Source organism: Pseudorasbora parva, chromosome 15 (genome assembly GCF_024679245.1).
Source record: "Pseudorasbora parva isolate DD20220531a chromosome 15, ASM2467924v1, whole genome shotgun sequence".
Taxonomy (NCBI): Eukaryota; Metazoa; Chordata; class Actinopteri; order Cypriniformes; family Gobionidae; genus Pseudorasbora; species Pseudorasbora parva.
In genome coordinates, this window is record NC_090186.1 from 23,981,303 (window position 1) to 23,998,962 (window position 17,660).

The window sequence follows — 17,660 nt, forward strand, 5'->3', positions numbered from 1 at the left end:
CTCCTGTAACCCTCCGCTTTTTTCGAAAGTGAACGACTGCGCATGCGCATGCGTACTCGTGTGCTCATGGAATACTTTTACCAGTGCATAAGAACAAAACTACCATAATATAACTGTAAACATATGTTTTACATACATATAGACCTTAAGTTTTATTGTTAAAACTCTTTTTCATTTCTTTTTTAAATGTTTTTTATGTCTGTTTCCATGTTATTCATCAACATTACATTTGAATAGTTTAATTATATAATACTTACATAAATCAAAATAGAGCTGGATGTAGCTTTTAAATGAAAACATTATGCTTTTTTTCACTTCAACTAAGTTGTATTGATTGATTGATTATTTAGTTCAATCATGTCTGTGACTTTCCATTTGATCTTTGTGTTTAGAAAGTAGCTGCTGAAATGATTAGGCACAAATGGCAGCATGTCCTGTGAATGTCTTAACTTAACAAACACAGACACTTAAGACTCTTGGGATTTAAAATGCATGATGCAAAAAAAATCCTTTAATGAAAGATTAAACTCAGTATGTTTGTCTTATGATTAATTTTAACAATCATTACAGCCTATTTAAGCAAGTTATTTTTTACTCATGTTTAAAATATACAGTATTTTCATATAACATTACTACAAGTCTAAAATGTCATTATTAAGATGAACATCGGGGGGGGGAAAAAAACACATCAAGACATGCCACTAACGTGTTTGTAAACCAACTCAACCAGCAGGACAGGTGTATGAATTCTGTTCCCACGTCACCATGTCCTTAACCAGAAAAACAAAAAAATACTGTCATGAAAAGTTAAAGTTATTTCTCCCATGGCGCACAACACAAACATCACACACTGAGCAAGGAAATAAGTTTAAATAGGCTAAAGATTTAAATTAACCTTGACCTTTAAGTTGAAAGCCAAACATTTTCCTTTAATTAAGATTGCTCTTTTATTCAGTATGTTCACTGAGAGATCAGTAATGATAATATAATGAAAGGTTTCTTCGTTAAGGCATCTCAGACAAGACCAAACAAGTATTGCTTGGAAGTGACAGATTCCATGGAAACACTGGGTGGATGTTAGGCTTTTGTGTAAAACCATAATTCAAGGTAAAGAATTAAGTCAGAACTATTATATATATATATATATATATATATATATATATATATATATATATATATATATATATATATATATATATATATATATATATATATATATATATATATATATATATTCATTTTGATATCCTAGTGGGGAAAAATATTAGGGCCTATAATATTTTCAAATAATTCAAAATATTACAAACACGAGCGAAACCAGGTCAGTAGCCTAGTCACGGAAATGATATGCAGGAAGGCTTTTCTCAAGGTCGCTTGACGTCTCTGATCCCTAACGTATTTTCATTAGCGTATATTTTTGTAGGAAAATAAACAGAATTACTGTGAGACACGTTTTAATATCTGATATACAAATACATTTTGAAAGAAAAAACATCTCTCAACATTATGAATAAAATCTTGCTCATCTATAAGTAGCCTAACTACAAACGAATGTGATTGGACGATTATGACCAGCGCTAAGAAAAGTAACAGGTTTCATGTGATGTTATCCTCAACATGCTTCAGTTAACTGTATGAACGTGGATTATAACAGAACTGTTAATGCCATTGTATTAAAAATACGATGAAGAATCCAGAGAATTAGGTTCCCATCGTAGCCGACCGATTGCAAACAACTTTCAAGCAGAACTGGAGACTTGTCTATTCAGAAAGGCTTTGTGTCGATTGTTTTTATAATTCTCTATTTTTATATAGCACAGAGATTCTTCGTAATGAAAAGTGCGTTACAAATAAAAAAAAATATTATTCATGGAACAATGTTTGGACGAATTTATCATCTATTTTTACAAATATTTTTATGGAAATTTAAGTTTCCTGCTTGTACCAAGAGCATGTTCTGTCCATTTTCTAACATTTTCATTTTATTTTTCTAACATTTTTATTTTATTTTTTATCATTGCGGCTATTTTCACGTAATATGCGAGACTCGACACTGCCAACTGATGTCGCTGTTGTGCTTTAACGTAAATCACTGCATATTTAGATGTGCAGTCTTCTGCTTCTCAATAACTGGAATATCAATCAAGCACTCATGTAAGCTCTCTTTAATAAACACTTGCAGACATTTTTTATTTAGTGCAACAAAAACATTTTTGTGGGACAACTAGTAAGTAATCTCACATATATTCCACATATATATACAATACCTTGTCACACCATGAAAATATATTTAATTCGAAAATGTAATAATTATTAATATAGACCTAGATCATTCAAAAACATTCTACTTTCCCCAGCAATCTTTAGAATGATAAATATGGCTTGCGAGTACCAAATAAAACAAAAAGACAATTACAATATATTTTGTCAAGTGCTTATAAAATCAGAATATAAAATAATCTGATGGTAGAAGACCATCTTTAAGAAATTATAAAGATCCAGTATCTACAACAAACTCTCACTCTCTCTTTTCATGATCAAATGTAACAATGTAGCATAATATACTAATTCTAAAATCCACATTAAAAAAAAACACATTGATCATTAAGACCTGAGATAAAAGACCCGGTTGTGTGACCAAACATGTAATATGGCTTAACGTTACGGTTAGAACTAACAATGTCAACTTTTGACAAGAGAACTATTCATTTGACCCATCCTACACTGTAGCTAGCCTCAAGTAGATCGGAGTAGCAGAAAGTAATGTTTTAAAGATGGAGTTATGCTTTGGCAGTGGTGCTGTTGTAGACCATCTGTTGGTTGTCCACTGGAGGACTGTTGGTGGCCACACGTTGATGGTGATGGTTTTTCCTCCTGTTTTTGAGGAGAAAGTAACCCAACACTGCCAGAACGGCTAAGATGGCCACAACCAAAACCACAGCCAGGGCAACAGAAGCTGAGGGAGGGAAAAAAAAGACAATCCAGAATATGCATTAGTTGAACTAATACAGGTACATACTCCATTTGCAGTGCATATACAAGGAAGGACTCTTGTGCTTTCACATCGGACACTTTTGCAGTAGGTAACTGGTCTGCTGTTGTATACCACTATTTAATTTAATTTCTTTTTTTGTTGTTGTTGTTACTTGAAATGTTTTTTTTAGCATTGTACTTCTCTTTGTACACTGTACAAATTATGCAATCTTTTAAAAAGACGTACACTGCTGTTAAAAAAAAAAAATTCTGTAAGATATCTGATCGTGAATGTTAAGTCTCTTATGTTTACCAAGGCAAAAAAAAAAAAGGTAAACTTTTGAAATGTAAAATGTCTATGTTTTTTATATGTAAAATGTCTGTGTTTTTTATATGTCTATGTTTTCCATATATTTTAAATTGTAAGTCAAGTTAAGTCACCTCTATATCATGCTTTTTTCAATGCAGATTGTTTCAAAGCAGCTTCACAATGGTAAAAGTAATTTATTTTTGTGATAGAAAGCTGAATTTTCAGCATCACTACTCCAGTATTCAGATATGATTTGCTGCTAAAAAACATGTATGATTATTATCGTCAATGTGGAAAACAGTTGTGTAAAAAACAATTCAGGATTCTTTGATGAATAGAAATGTATTTGTATAAATAGCATTTATTTTAAATTGAATCTTTTGTAACATTATAAATGTATTTTCTGTCACCCTTGCTAAATAAAAGTTATTTCCCCCAAAAAATGTAAAACTCTTACTGACCCAAAACTTTTGAACGGTAGTACAATGTTGCAAACGCATTCCATTTCAGATAAGTTATGTTCTTTTAAACTTTCAATTCAGAATTCTAAACTGTTGTCCTACTGTAAAACTGTAAATCCTAATGTTTTTAACATTGATGATGATTATTGAGCAGCAAATCATCATGGACCCTTTTCACATTTCCAGATTAAGTTGTCATAGTTGGATTAACTTTATAGCGGTGAATGAGAGAATACATTAAATATATTTTTGTGTCCCATCTGCTCAAATAGCAAAAGAAAAACTCCACAATAGTCATTTCACACTTTTAAAAAAAAGGTGAAAAAGTGAGATTGATAACGGCACTGAAAAGAGAGACATGTTCATTTTACCGTCACGCCCATAGACCCTGTATTAGAAATAAGAGACTTCGAAAAACTTTTTTTTTTAAACTATAAACTTTTGAATGGCAGTGTATTCACATTTAAATGCACTAAATTTAAACATATAGAAATCATTACTTCTATATAAATGTATATATAAAGTTGTTCAAGCAAGTGAAAAAAACATTTTAATATAGCCTAGTTTAAGTTAAGTTTAAGTTAGACTAACATTTTAAGCTAAAATTTGCCTTTATAAAAAACATGCCTTTATTTTGCATTTAAAGGTCCACTGAAGTGCCTTGAAACGTGCTGCATTATTCAATGTGTTGACGTCATTTCCCTTGAAATGGCTCCAGCTGTTAGCAGCTCCTCCCCTTTTTTGAAACAGCCAATAGAGTTTCTTTAATATACAGGTTTGGTAAAGCCAGTTTCCTTTAACACTGTTTACCATCATAATCTCCATATCGCTTTGAAATGCAGCATTCTGTGCAGAATTCAAATGGGTCGATATGTTTGTTATCTGTGCCGACTCGCGCATATGATCCACGCTGCGCTCTCGTGTCTGTAGTCTAAATTTAGACCAGAGCCGTTGGAGTGAGTGCGCTGCTGCAGTGTATGAAACTAACGTGAAAACAGACTTTATTCGCCTCAAATGAAAGCATATTGACGGTACACTGAATCGTTTCCTATGACATATAGGAATTTTTGAATGCTCACATATTTTGAATGCTCATCTCTCCTAAATGCAAATTTTGTCATAGTTGTCATGTTTTGGAACATACCAGCTTATTCATAACTTTAAGGCTAACACAGTCATACTAAAAGCTAAAAAACTTCAATTTTGATTTCAGTGGACCTTTAAATCTTAAACTTTGTTTTTCCACCTCCATGAAGAGACGAGTGACATCCATTATGTCGCTTTGTTTATCTAAATGTGAGGTAAGGTGTAGTTTTCCTTTGCCCTGGACAAAAAGCCATGCATTTGACTGTGAAGCACAGTAGAGTTTAAATGATATGCATTTTTGGTGAAATAAAGACATTTTTGTGCCTTGGGACCCTTATGAGAGAAACATATCTTAATTTGTGTTCTGAAGTTGAGCGAAGGTCATATAGGTTTGGAACAACATGAGGGTGAGTAATTAATGACAATTTTCATTTTTGGGTGAACTAACCCTTTTTAAGACTTTCTTTTTTTAAATTGGGTTAACAAGGGTTAAGTATAACCTTGCCATTTTTATTTTTTCTTAATAATAATTAAAAATAAGCAGTGAGGTACAAGAGTATTATTTTAAAATATATATAGGAAAATGTCTAAGATGATTTGTATAGTAATTGATAGATGATTAGATATTACCTGATTGGCTTTCCCCTAGCTCCTCATCACCCCTGACAAACAATCCTCTGGCAAACACATCCTTTTCTACAGAGAGACATCAGAAATATACATCAAATCCATACTTCATCCATAATCACTAATATATCAGACTGTAGCACTATTCATACCTGTGACACCTGAGCAGTTACTCATGCATTTTTCTGTAGTTTCAAAGTTGTTCTCATTGCCATCACAGCCACCATAGGTGAAGCGATGACACTTTTTGTTAAGAGGGTCATAGTACCAACGAGTAAAACTGGCTCGACATGGGCCCGTAGCAGGGGGATCCGTGCAGTGGGCTAAAAGAACAGGATTCGAACAGAATGAAAGCTTATGAAGAAATAAGCAATATGTTAAATGCACAAACTGTAGGTGGGATAACAAAAATACAAAACACTAACTGTTCATAAATTAAAACATTTATCTAGGTTCAATAGTAATAAGGAGCAATAATAAATAATAACGGCATGTTGTATAGTCCACCCAAAAATTCCACTATGCCATAGCGCTCATATCTCATTAGTACTTTCCCATTATCAAAATTCTGTCATGATCAGTTATCAGTTAATGTGAGAGAATCAATAGCTTTGAGCATTCTTGACATACAACTTTGTTCAATGCATCTAAAAAGACACATGTAGCAAGCAGGGCTAGGCAGAGAGCTGTGGGGATGGAGCTGATGGATAAAAACTCTGCAGGCATAAAAGAAGGTGTAACCTTTATGTCTTTAAACCTTGGTAGAACACTATTTCATAAAGTAGGCAAATGCAAATGTGGAAAGGAACATTTAGTCCATCCATTACACAAAGCATGGTTCAAAAGTATGTATGGACTGTCTTGTTTCATCTATTCGTGTTTTTGTCTTTATTAGAGCTTAACAGCAGTAGCGACTCAGGCGAATCAAACACAATCGCAGGTTACATTTAACAAATATGTTTTAAATGCTTTGTGCTTAGTAACAGACCCTCCCCCAACACAACAGAGAAAGATCCTCCATTACCCTGGAAACCAACTGATAAGACGTTTTACGACCCAAAAGAATTTGGCCACATGAAAAGTCCAGCGTTAAAGACAAAGCTTGTAATAAACACGCTTCTTTGCCTCAAATTATAGACAAACCATCTATAAATGAACATGCACCCTAGGACATTGTATGTAAACACAAATGTCTTGTACAATGTTTCTTCTGTATGGTATTTTGCATGTTTTTGTCTTATGAACAACTTACTAGTTCAGGTAACCTCATATATGTCATGTCTCTTATCAAATTAATGCTCACTTCACCACTTACACTTACATGTATGTCACTTATTCAGAGAATGCAGTGTGTGTTTGTTGCATTAATTAGAGTATGAATGGGCAGAGACCCATTGATTCAGGCTTGAAACAAAGAGCAATAAAATCTCCAGGGGAATTTCCCGCTTGGAAATCCCAACAATCTCATTGGTCAAGTCTACCTCAGGAGGGTGTGACTACTCCCAGACCTTAAATAGGGGGCGTTTAGATGCCCTCCCGTCATCGTGGCTGGCCTTGAGCCAGGCCACGCAATGCAGGCCCTCCAAGCAGAGAGGGCCTTCATACACAGAGCCATGTGCTGTGTGGGAACAGAAACCCGAGGCCCACACATGGCCATTGTGCCAGCAGGTCACAACACTTCATGGGGACCTTCTTCAACCATTAGAGACTCAGCAAGTTCACCATCATTCCTTCACTCACCACAGAAGGAATCGTGGAAAAATTAGAACAGCTTTCGGTATGTGCTGTCTTGACTTCTTTGCTCGCTTTCATCACTTATGCTTTTATTCACATTCACAGACTAATTTCGCTAAGCTGAACAGCCAATAATAGAGACCTCTCTCACCGACGGCCCTGACACTGAATTTGGCGAACTTCCGCTGATGTGTGGAACACACTGCAAAAACGAACCTGACAAATACTCATTGATGACCCACCATTGGCCATCTCAGTACTGCATAAAACTCACCTTTTTGATTCACCCCAATCTGAAGAAGTCGACTCAGGCTTTTATTCACTAAAAAGTAAAAGAAGTCAATTTAAAAACTGTGTCATGATGGATGTGTGTGTGTGTGTTTGTTTGTGTGTGTGTGGTTATAGTGCAGAATCTCACATTGCTCACAGTTATCCCCCATAGAACCATCGCTGCATTGCTGCTGTTCATCACACTCAAACTCTTTTTTCACACAGCAGCCATTAGAGCATTTAAATGAGTCTTCTCCACATGAAGAACACTCTGTCACACACAGACAAAAAAAGAATTAGGAAAGTTTATATACAGTATTTGGCCGAGGTGAGATCGAAAGCAAACATACCATCCGTAGAGACCTTTCTCGACGCTCCACCAGGGATTACTGCAGACAGAAAACATTTGAGAAGATTTTTATCAAGGATATGTCTTAAAAGGCAAAAAGAAAAATCCATAGGTATACAGGAACTTTTTAATGCATCAAAAAACATGTAAACCAGTTAATGAATCAATGCCTTCTGAAATAAAACTGAGGAGAAAAACCCTCACTAATATTCACTAATTTTGCACATTCAAGTGCAAAATTCAGAATGGTGAAAAAAGTTTAACGACGAAAAATTTCATCATATGGTGCAATCGAATCGTCATGAGCCAATGAATAATAAGAACACCCCTTAAAAAGTCATGTTTCCACAATCCACACATTCACAAGAAGAAACAACAAATTGAATTGTATGCGGCACCACAATTGCACACTCAAACATCGGTCTAACGAGAGACTCAAGTTAAGCTTCAAACTAATACTGAAGTACTATATCAACTGGAACCCATAATCAACATCAAACATAAATAAACCCATAAAATGCATACCAACATCATGTAACATTATTTTAAGACAAAATTAACATAAACCTTTTTTGGTAACATTTCCTATATTACACAACACAGTCCATCCATTCCGCATGTGAACATTATTGCAGGGATGTGACAGATGAATGTTGGTATTGAGGGCTATTTATAGTGCTGTCTTCTCAGTACCTGGAATCACTCAACATATATCAACCAACTGGCCAACTGGCATTAAGAGACATTCTAAACTTTATTGGAGTTAGACAACACGAATCAGGACCCACTCATCGCCATAATCATACCTTAGATCTAATACTGTCACATGGAATAAATGTTGATACCGTTGAAATTCTGCAGCAGAGTGATGACATCTCAGATCATTGCGTAGTATCGTGTATTCTTAATTTAGCTAGGGCTGCAAAGCCCTCCCCTCGCTTCAAATATGGCAGGACTATCACTGCTGCAACTAAAGATAATCATTTAGTAAATAATCTTCCTCATAAGTTTCATCTACTCAGCATACCAGATAGCCTAGAGGAACTCGATGTTGCAACAGAAACAAATATTGAATCGCTCTTTTCCAGCTCTTTAGACACAGTTGCTCGCTGGAGCTTAAAGGGGTACTTCAGTGCTGGGAGGATGAATCTGTATTTAAAATGGGTCATTAATGTAGTGGAAATGTGAAATTATATTTGAATTTGGTGCCTTCTAGACTGAGAAAATGTATTTTTGTCTCATGGGGATGAAAGACAACAATTCCCAGAAGTAATTGCTTTGCTGCCCTGTGAGGCCACTCCCAAAGCAGCCGCTACTGGATTACTGGATCACTTTCCCACCACGTTCATTTTCATAAAATCAGTTAATTTGGAGAACAGACACTACAATTAAAAACTGAACATGTCTGTTTAATATAATGAGCGAGCCGCCGAGTGAGTGTCATGGCACAAGCACAGCCAGAGTCCGATTACATTCACCGTGATGAATGAACAGAATGAGCTCTCCTGATAAGAGCTGAGGTAAGCAAGACCCAAGGCACACATTCACAGTTCAATTCATGCCTTTAGAAGCTTAACTTTCATAGGAATTCATTTTAGAATTTGAAAAACTCCCTTTGCTCTGCCGGCCGCTCCATTTACATGAATGCCTGCAGCTGTGAGCTGAGTGCTGTAAGCGAGATCCCACCACCCATGCACGGGTTGAAAACACGTTGAAATAGCTCCCTCTACTGGCTGTAGTCTTTAGCCTCTGGTCAAAAATTCCCCCGATGACACAAAATGAAGATATTTGCGTGGTCAGAGGATTTTTCCAGAAATCACATGCATCACTTGTCTCAGGGGGATGGGGGGGTCATTCAAATATACTCCAGGGTTTCTACTGATACAAAGAGGTCCAGTACACATGTTGTTGATTTTGATTTAACAAGTTTAGCCACAAAGAGAAACTTACAGCACACTTTAAGTTTAGAGACAAAGAGAAACCCTGGAGTATATTTGAATCTCAAATATCTCAAATCTACCATTTCTGTCAAAAATACTAGAAAAAGGCAGTTGCTTCACAATTATGCTGCACTGTAAAAAAATTGTGGTGGTTTTTGTTGGTTTAACTTAAAAAAGTAAGTAACCTGGTTGCCTTAAAATTTTGAGTTTATTGAAATTAAAAATTTGAGTTTATGCAATGAAGGAAATTAGTTTAATAAATAGAAACTCAAAATATTTTTTGTATCTGAACCACATTAAAAAATTGATAAAAAATGAAAATAGCCCCATTTGGTATGTTTCACTCCGTCATCAGAAATAACACACACATAATTACCCAATATGCTTACACAATCTTTTAATAATCTTTTAATAAAGGTTGTCGAATCACTAAAATTTTGAGTTAATACAATGAACATTTTTTATTTCAATGAACTCAAATTTTTAAGGCAACCAGGTAACTTTTTTTCTAAATAATTTTTTACAGTGTGCTTTTAGACAGAAATTGTATTTGTGATGATTTCCAGTCAGGATTTAGACCATATAATAGTAATGATACTGTTCTCATCAGTTACAAATGATTTACTCTTATCGTCTGATCGTGGTTGTATCTCTCTATTAGTGTTACTCGAACTTAATGCTGCATTCGATACTGTTGACCACAACAATCTTTTGAATAGACTCGAAAATTATGTTGACATTAGGGGAATTGCATTGGCTTTAAATCATTGTAAAGATAAAAACGTATCTGACCGCTATCAGTTTGTAGCAGTAAATGAAGAGAAGTCACACCGATCACAAGTTCAGCATGAAGTACTGCAAGGCTCAGTGTAAATACTGTTTTGCTTTTCACCCTGTATATGCTACCACTAGGAGATATCATTAAGAAGCACGGTGTTAGTTTTCATTGTTATGTTAACGATACTAAGCTATATATTTTTCACGCCCTGACGAAACTTACCAATTCAGAAGATTAAGGGAATGCATAGCTGATTTAAATGGGGATATTTTTAATATTTTCAAATCAATTGACTGACTGTTAGGCTGCATTAACTAGGTCAGCGGAACCAGGAACACTTCCCATAACATCCTAAATAATCCCATCTACGGCGTGATGACTCCGTTATTTCTAGTATACATATTTATTAATTGTTTCCTCGACATGTTATCCTAAATATACCCGTCTCCGGCGAGATGACTCCAATCTTTCAAATACGTTTACATTTTTGTGTAATCAATGCATCATCCTCAATAAACCTGTCTCTTGCTTGATACCTCGAACTTTCAAATATTCTAATATGATTAGCTAATATCTAATATGATTTCTGACCTGTAAGGTTGCCAGAATAATAATCATACTCAGTTTTTTAGGCCAGAGGAAAACTGGCACCCTGACTGAGCCTGGTTTCTCCCAAGGTTTATTTTTCTCCATCATGGCCTGATACAGTTTTGGTTCCTTGCCACTGTCGCCTTTGCTTGGCTTACTCAGTTGGGGACACTAAAATTTCGATTTAAGTTTTCAACTAAATATCCAAATAAAATGAATTACTAAATTAACTTAATCAACTATATCACTGATCTGCCCACATTGTTGCTATATGATAAATTGATATGAGCTGATAACTAGGGATGGGTACCGAAAACCGGTATTAAACGGGCCCCAGGGGTGAATTTTGAAAGACCGTTGTATCGATAAGCTCGGACGTTATCGGTTCTTTTGTCGGTACTTTTGAAAATATACGTGACGAGAGAGAGAGAGAGAGAGAGAGAGAGAGAGAGAGAGAGAGAGAGAGAGAGAGAGAGAGAGAGAGAGAGAGAGAGAGAGAGAGAGAGAGAGAGAGAGAGAGAGAGAGAGAGAGAGAGAGAGAGAGAGAGAGAGAGAGAGAGAGAGAGAGAGAGAGAGAGAGAGAGAGAGAGAGAGAGAGAGAGAGAGAGAGAGAGAGAGAGAGAGAGAGAGAGAGAGAGAGAGAGAGAGAGAGAGAGAGAGAGAGAGAGCAAACGATAGCCGAGGACAGAACAAAACAGTCAAACATAGCTGGTTACACTTTAGATCTGTGATAGTCTGATTTTACTTTAGATTTTGTCTTCCAAAGATTAACATAATAATTTGTATGTCTAGCGCAACTTAATTCCCTTTGCAGCAGTAGCCGCTGCCATTTCTCCCTATAACTCAAACGTAATGACAGAATCAGCACGATCAGAGATTGTTGTGAAATACAGTCTAGCTACTATTGGTAAATTGTGGGACGCGTTTAATAATAAAAAGAGCGATTAAAAGCACAAAAATGTGTGCAAGAGATTGTTCCCAAGTCGGCGCGCGCTCTGAAAAAGCCACAACGAGACGAGTAGCCTACATTACACTTTCAGTTTCACACTCGCGTCTAAACGATCAAATGAACACAAACATCTATGTCAAAATGACCGGCTTGGAGACTCTCTTAAACACAGTTTGTGTCTTAAATCGACGTAGTTATTATGGATATAGTCGGGAGAAAGTGTAGTGCATCTGCCTATTATCAGTCGCCTATAGAGCTGCACATCTGTCTTAAAGAGGCAGCGGTGTAAATAAACATGCTGACGAATTACTGCGAAATAAACAACCAAATGTAAAGAGAAAATCACTCACAGCTCTTGAATGAATAACGTCAGCTTTAATAAGCATTATTTTGGCTATTTATGATAAACTATGCAGTGTTATTTTACTAGAATTCTTCCTGAAATGAAAGCACTAGGCCTATATAATGTGTATCTTTGTTAATTGTGTGTGTGTGTGTGTGTGTGTGTGTGTGTGTGTGTGTGGGTGTGTGTGTATATGTATATATATATATATCAAAAAGTACCGATAAGAATACCGTTAAAGTACCGGACCGATAAGCACTATCGGTAAGAGTAGTAATACCGTTAAAATCTTAACGATACCCATCCCTACTGATAACATCACTGCTTTCCCCAGAGCGACTATACAGCAGAATCAAATTTTGTTGCATTATTTTCCTGTTTAACACTGTGAAGCTGCTTTGAAACAATAGTCATTGTAAAAGCGCTATATAAATAAAGTTGACTTGACTATGTATGTGTGCCTATGCATGCATGTGAGATCAGGTCTCCTTCTTCACAAAGGGATAGCTTAAAAAAAATCTGTATAGTAATTTTCCCCTCACACACACACCATTTTTTTTCCATAAGACACTGATTCAGCAATTGGGATCACATTGTTTCTTTCTCTCATGGTTTTTGAAATGTCAGCTTTGAAATACCCATTTACTTACAATATATGGACTCACAGATATGGATTATTTTCCCAAAAAATATAAATTTATATAATATAAATATAAGATTACCTGCATTCAATTACAGCTGTAACTTAAACCTACTAATAGCACCAAACCTGTCCTAAACTTACCTGTATCCTACCTGGATAAATTTACAATACAACATTGTACTTATTTTTTGAGGCAAGTGCACAATGTAGTAGTTAAATACATCTAATATACAGTGTGACCAGATAATCAGTAAAAATTTCAAATAATTTCATAACATTTTCAGAAGTCTTGAAAGTAGTACAGATTTTATGATGCTTCTCCTCTTATAGTGTGACAGTTGACAATTATTTACAAGAAAATGACAGTGACAGTTAATAGTTCTAAATGGAGATTCTAAATTAATTTATGTTTAGGTGTTTCCACTGGAAAGTAGCATACTGGTTTGGAACTACACAAATAAACAACAACAGTTCTTATTTGAAGGTATTCCTATAAACCTACAGTACAACACTGCCACAATGCAATGAGATTTGCATTACCTGTTGTGTTTTTACAGGCTTTTAAACAGTCCTGTTTGGAGACATAGTTGTTGTTATTCTCCTTACACCCTCCAAAGACAAACTCCTCACACTTGTTGGATGCAGCGTTGTAATGCCAACGAGGGAAAGAACCTCGACAGGGTCCCTCCTTTTTTGGGGTCAAGCAGTGACCTAGTGGAAAATTGAATAGAATAGGAGACATGACATAAGAACAGGGGAAAAAATAGATTTTTACTTTTCCTGAATATTGTGCATTGTGGTGGTTGCTCACTGGCCCTTGTGATTAAAAAAAAAAATTAAGAGACTAATTTAGACCTTCAATTAACAAACCATAACCACTTTCAGATAGTACTTTAAGCCAGATTTCATTCACATCTTTTTATACTTTCAGTTGTGCAAACTGAAACATTTTCATTGTTTTAAGAAGTACTGAGGCATAATTATTAGGGCTGGCCATTGACACAAATTTCACAATTCCATTCGATTTAGTTTTAAAGCTTGCAATTCAATTAGCCTACTATAATATTGAAGGTGAAATTAACTGATTTCTATACAAACACTTAAATTACACTCAGTTCTTTTTTTTATAATAATAAAGTTATCAAATTAACTTGAGACTCACAATCATATTTCTACTCTGATTAATTTTATGAAAATATAAACATTTAAATGGTGGCTGTCATAAAAACTTGCCAGATTTATTGATACATTAAATATTAAAGAACAAAGATTTATAAATTAATAGATTAAATTAATCTAACATGGTGCATATATTTAGCAAAAATGCTCCTCTCTAGAGTTCATTTTTCTAGCTAGCTGACTAACGAGTTTATGGACACTGGATATGGTTTTTCTGAGATAAATGTGATGTTACAATTAGTTTTACTGATGTTTTTCCACGGTTGAAACACTGATTGAGTGATTCCATGTGAAATGATACGATTTCTGTAAGTACTCTATCTTTTAACACTTTCAGATGCTCATTCATGTTTATTTTGTGCTGTAACTGCAAGGCATGCGAGAAGATCACATGCGCTCCGCGCTGCCGCTTCTTTTAAACTGAGTTTTGCCAGAGCGATCATGTACCACAGCGCCAAAACGGTATTGCAAAATAAAATGGACGTAATTTGAAATCGGAGACTTTGTTTCATATCAATAGTAACAAAAAATGATTGCGATTTATTTGATGGTAGGTGGACTACAATGTTCTGTTTATTCATCAACTGAAAACAGGATGACTAATCGATTCTTGAGATTTAAGAATCAATATCGGCTCGTAAAAATGAGAATCAATATTTTTTCACCCAGCCCTAATAAATATAAATGCTTTATGAACCCCTCAGTTAAAGCTGCACTACGTAACTTTTCCATCCGCTAGAGGGTGCCAATTCCAAACAAAGGTGTATTTTGATGACAGCAGGTTTGAGAGCAGAATCTTGGGACGTGGTCTTCACCTCACATCCACAACATTATCTGTCTGCACTACCAGAGGCTGCGCTTTCAGGACCGCATTTCTAGGACCCTATTTTTTTGTGACAGCGCCACCTACCGAATCGGAGAACCACAATCCCAAGAACGCACTTCCAGGACCCTAGTTTTGAAAAAACAAAACAAGTGCCACTGAGGTAGTATTTTAACCCTTTTTTGAGGTTTTTAAATGTTTATTACACCCAAATACTGCTTGCTTTGTTGAAATTAAACCTGGTTTCTAGGAATGTTGAGTAATTATTGTGTCCAAGTTGCATAATTTAACTCAGCTATTAAAATAAACAAGGAGGACTTCTGGTTGGGTAGCAAAGCACGATGGCAGGTTAAGCAGCGAACTCCCTCAAGTCAGTTTAAATAACTCCGCTAAACTCAATATATATATACTTTTAGTGAATCTTCGTACATTGAGAGATGAGTGGAGGGACCAAATCTAAAACTAAAAGAAACCAGAAAACCAATGTAAAGACTCCAAACGAAAAGAGACAGACAGCATGCAAGAAAAAGATGAAGATGGCGACGGAGAAACTACAGACTCACTGCACGCGGGATTAAACAGATACAGGAATTCCACAACGAGCTGAAAAAGAGCTTGTGACGTTTAAAGGGGGGGTGAAGCACTCAGTTTCAGTCAATCTCATGTCAATCTTGAGTACCTATAGAGTAGTATTGCATCCTTCATATCTCCGAAAAGTCTTTAGTTTTATCATATTTATAAAAGAAATATAGGCTGTTCCGAAAAATTTGCAGTAACTACACAAGAAATAAAGGAACAAAATGCAAAAGTCGAGGCCACGTTGTCGCGTGTTGAAGAAATGGAGCTCCGAAACTGAGTCTGCTACATGATTTTATAGAAGAACACAAAAAGATTATGGGAAAAAAAAAAATAAATAATAAATCGACGGACCTTGAGTCACAGTTAAAAAGGAATAACCTGCGGATTTTCGGAGAGCCGGAAGATACAGAGAAGGGGTCTGTTATTCAGTTCGTTGAAGAAATGATCTGGAGACTTGACATTGACTGTTAAATTCAGCAGGTGCACAGGGCTTTGGCACCGAAACCTAAAGCAGATCAACCCCCGAGGGCTAATGTGGTGAATTTCTTGCAATACATTATAAAGGAGAAAGTACTGAGAAGAGCCTGGGAGGAGAAAATAATCACACTCGGAGTGCGAAGGATTTTCTTCGACCACGATTACACCTCGCCTGTGGTGCAGTAACGCAGGTTGTACATTAAATCCAAGAAAATACGCTTTCAGACTCCATTCACTAAGATGAGGGTTTATTGGGACAATGGAGTACAAAAACGTACAGTAAAAACGTACAACCAAGCGAAAGAAGTGGAGAAAGATTTGCGTGATAGAGGGTATGAAGTGGAATATTCCAAAGATGCAGCGGCCCCAACAATGCAACTGGAACGAATCGAGACATGGAAAAGTTTTGCATGGCAGCGGGTCGGCAGAGAGCGGAGCACAGAGGCAAGCTGAAGGGCACGGAAACGGTTGGAGGATTTTTTGCGGAAAAAGCCTTTGACAGGGTCAACTTGGAATTTCTTAATTTATCACTAGAAAAGTTTTTAATGTAAAATCTGTCCAGTGTATCAAGTCAATATATCAAAATCCAACGGCTAGAGTAAAAATAAATGGGTCTTTATCAGAAAGCTTCCTCCTTGAAAGAGGAACTAGACAGTGTTTCTGTCTTAGTCCAGCTCTTTTTGCCATCTATATAGAACCCCTGGCTCAATACATCAGACAGCACTTATCCATTCCATGGGTCAAAATTAACAGTATAGAACACAAATTAGTCTTTTTGCAGATGACGCTATGATTTATTTAACTGAACCCAAAAAACATTTTACAAAGTTCTGAAAAAAAATATTGAATATATGCCGGATACAAATTAAATGTAACAAAAACCCAAATCCTTATGCTTAAAGGGGGGGGGGGGGGACACTCAGTTTCAGTCAATCTCACGTCAATTTTGAGTACCTATAGAGTAGTATTGCATCCTTCATATCTCCGAAAAGTTTTTAGTTTTATTATATTTATAAAAGAAAGATAGGTTGTACGGAGTCTTTCCGGAAAAAAACAAGCGCCTGGAGGCGTATCATGTGGGCGGAGCTAAAGAATGACGAGCGCACAGCTACTGCACGAGAGATTGCTGAAAGCTGACATCCTTAAGCGTGGAGAAGAAAACGTTACTCTAATAAACCATGGCTATCAATCAGATTCATTTAATGTATATGATCCAGAATCAGATCCGGAGGATAAAATAAATTGAACAGGAGAAACAGCAGCAGCAGGACGTTCATCTCTGTGGTATGTAAGTTACTGTATTTAGTGGCCTGTCAACATTTGCGTTTGTTTACTCATGGTTTATGATGACAAGATTTGGTTTATGGACTATTCTATGCGACTAATCCTTAGCAGTAGCGACTAATCCTTAGCAGTAGCAAGCAAAATGGTTTTGCACGTCAGATAGTGTATAAAAAAAAAAACAATGGAGTAACGTTAGTGCATTTGAATGAAGCAGCACACTATGTGAGAACGTCCCCTAGCCTAGCTTTATGTTTGGGTGGTTTTACA

At 36.0% G+C, this 17,660-nt stretch overlaps 1 protein-coding gene across 1 annotated transcript in view; it reads right to left on the bottom strand.

The window, feature by feature from the left end:
- Positions 1-2,116: 2,116 nt before the first annotated feature.
- spint1b (serine peptidase inhibitor, Kunitz type 1 b) overlaps positions 2,117-17,660 on the bottom strand; it is a 33,517-nt gene continuing 17,973 nt past the window's right edge. Inside the window, exons 4-10 of the mRNA XM_067418567.1 lie at positions 13,592-13,762; positions 7,812-7,850; positions 7,610-7,732; positions 7,466-7,513; positions 5,610-5,780; positions 5,461-5,526; positions 2,117-2,956 (exon numbers count right to left, since the gene is read on the bottom strand). Of these exons, the coding sequence (XP_067274668.1) occupies positions 2,781-2,956; positions 5,461-5,526; positions 5,610-5,780; positions 7,466-7,513; positions 7,610-7,732; positions 7,812-7,850; positions 13,592-13,762 (794 nt within the window). The 3' untranslated portion in view covers positions 2,117-2,780. The remainder of the gene's footprint in view (positions 2,957-5,460; positions 5,527-5,609; positions 5,781-7,465; positions 7,514-7,609; positions 7,733-7,811; positions 7,851-13,591; positions 13,763-17,660) is intronic.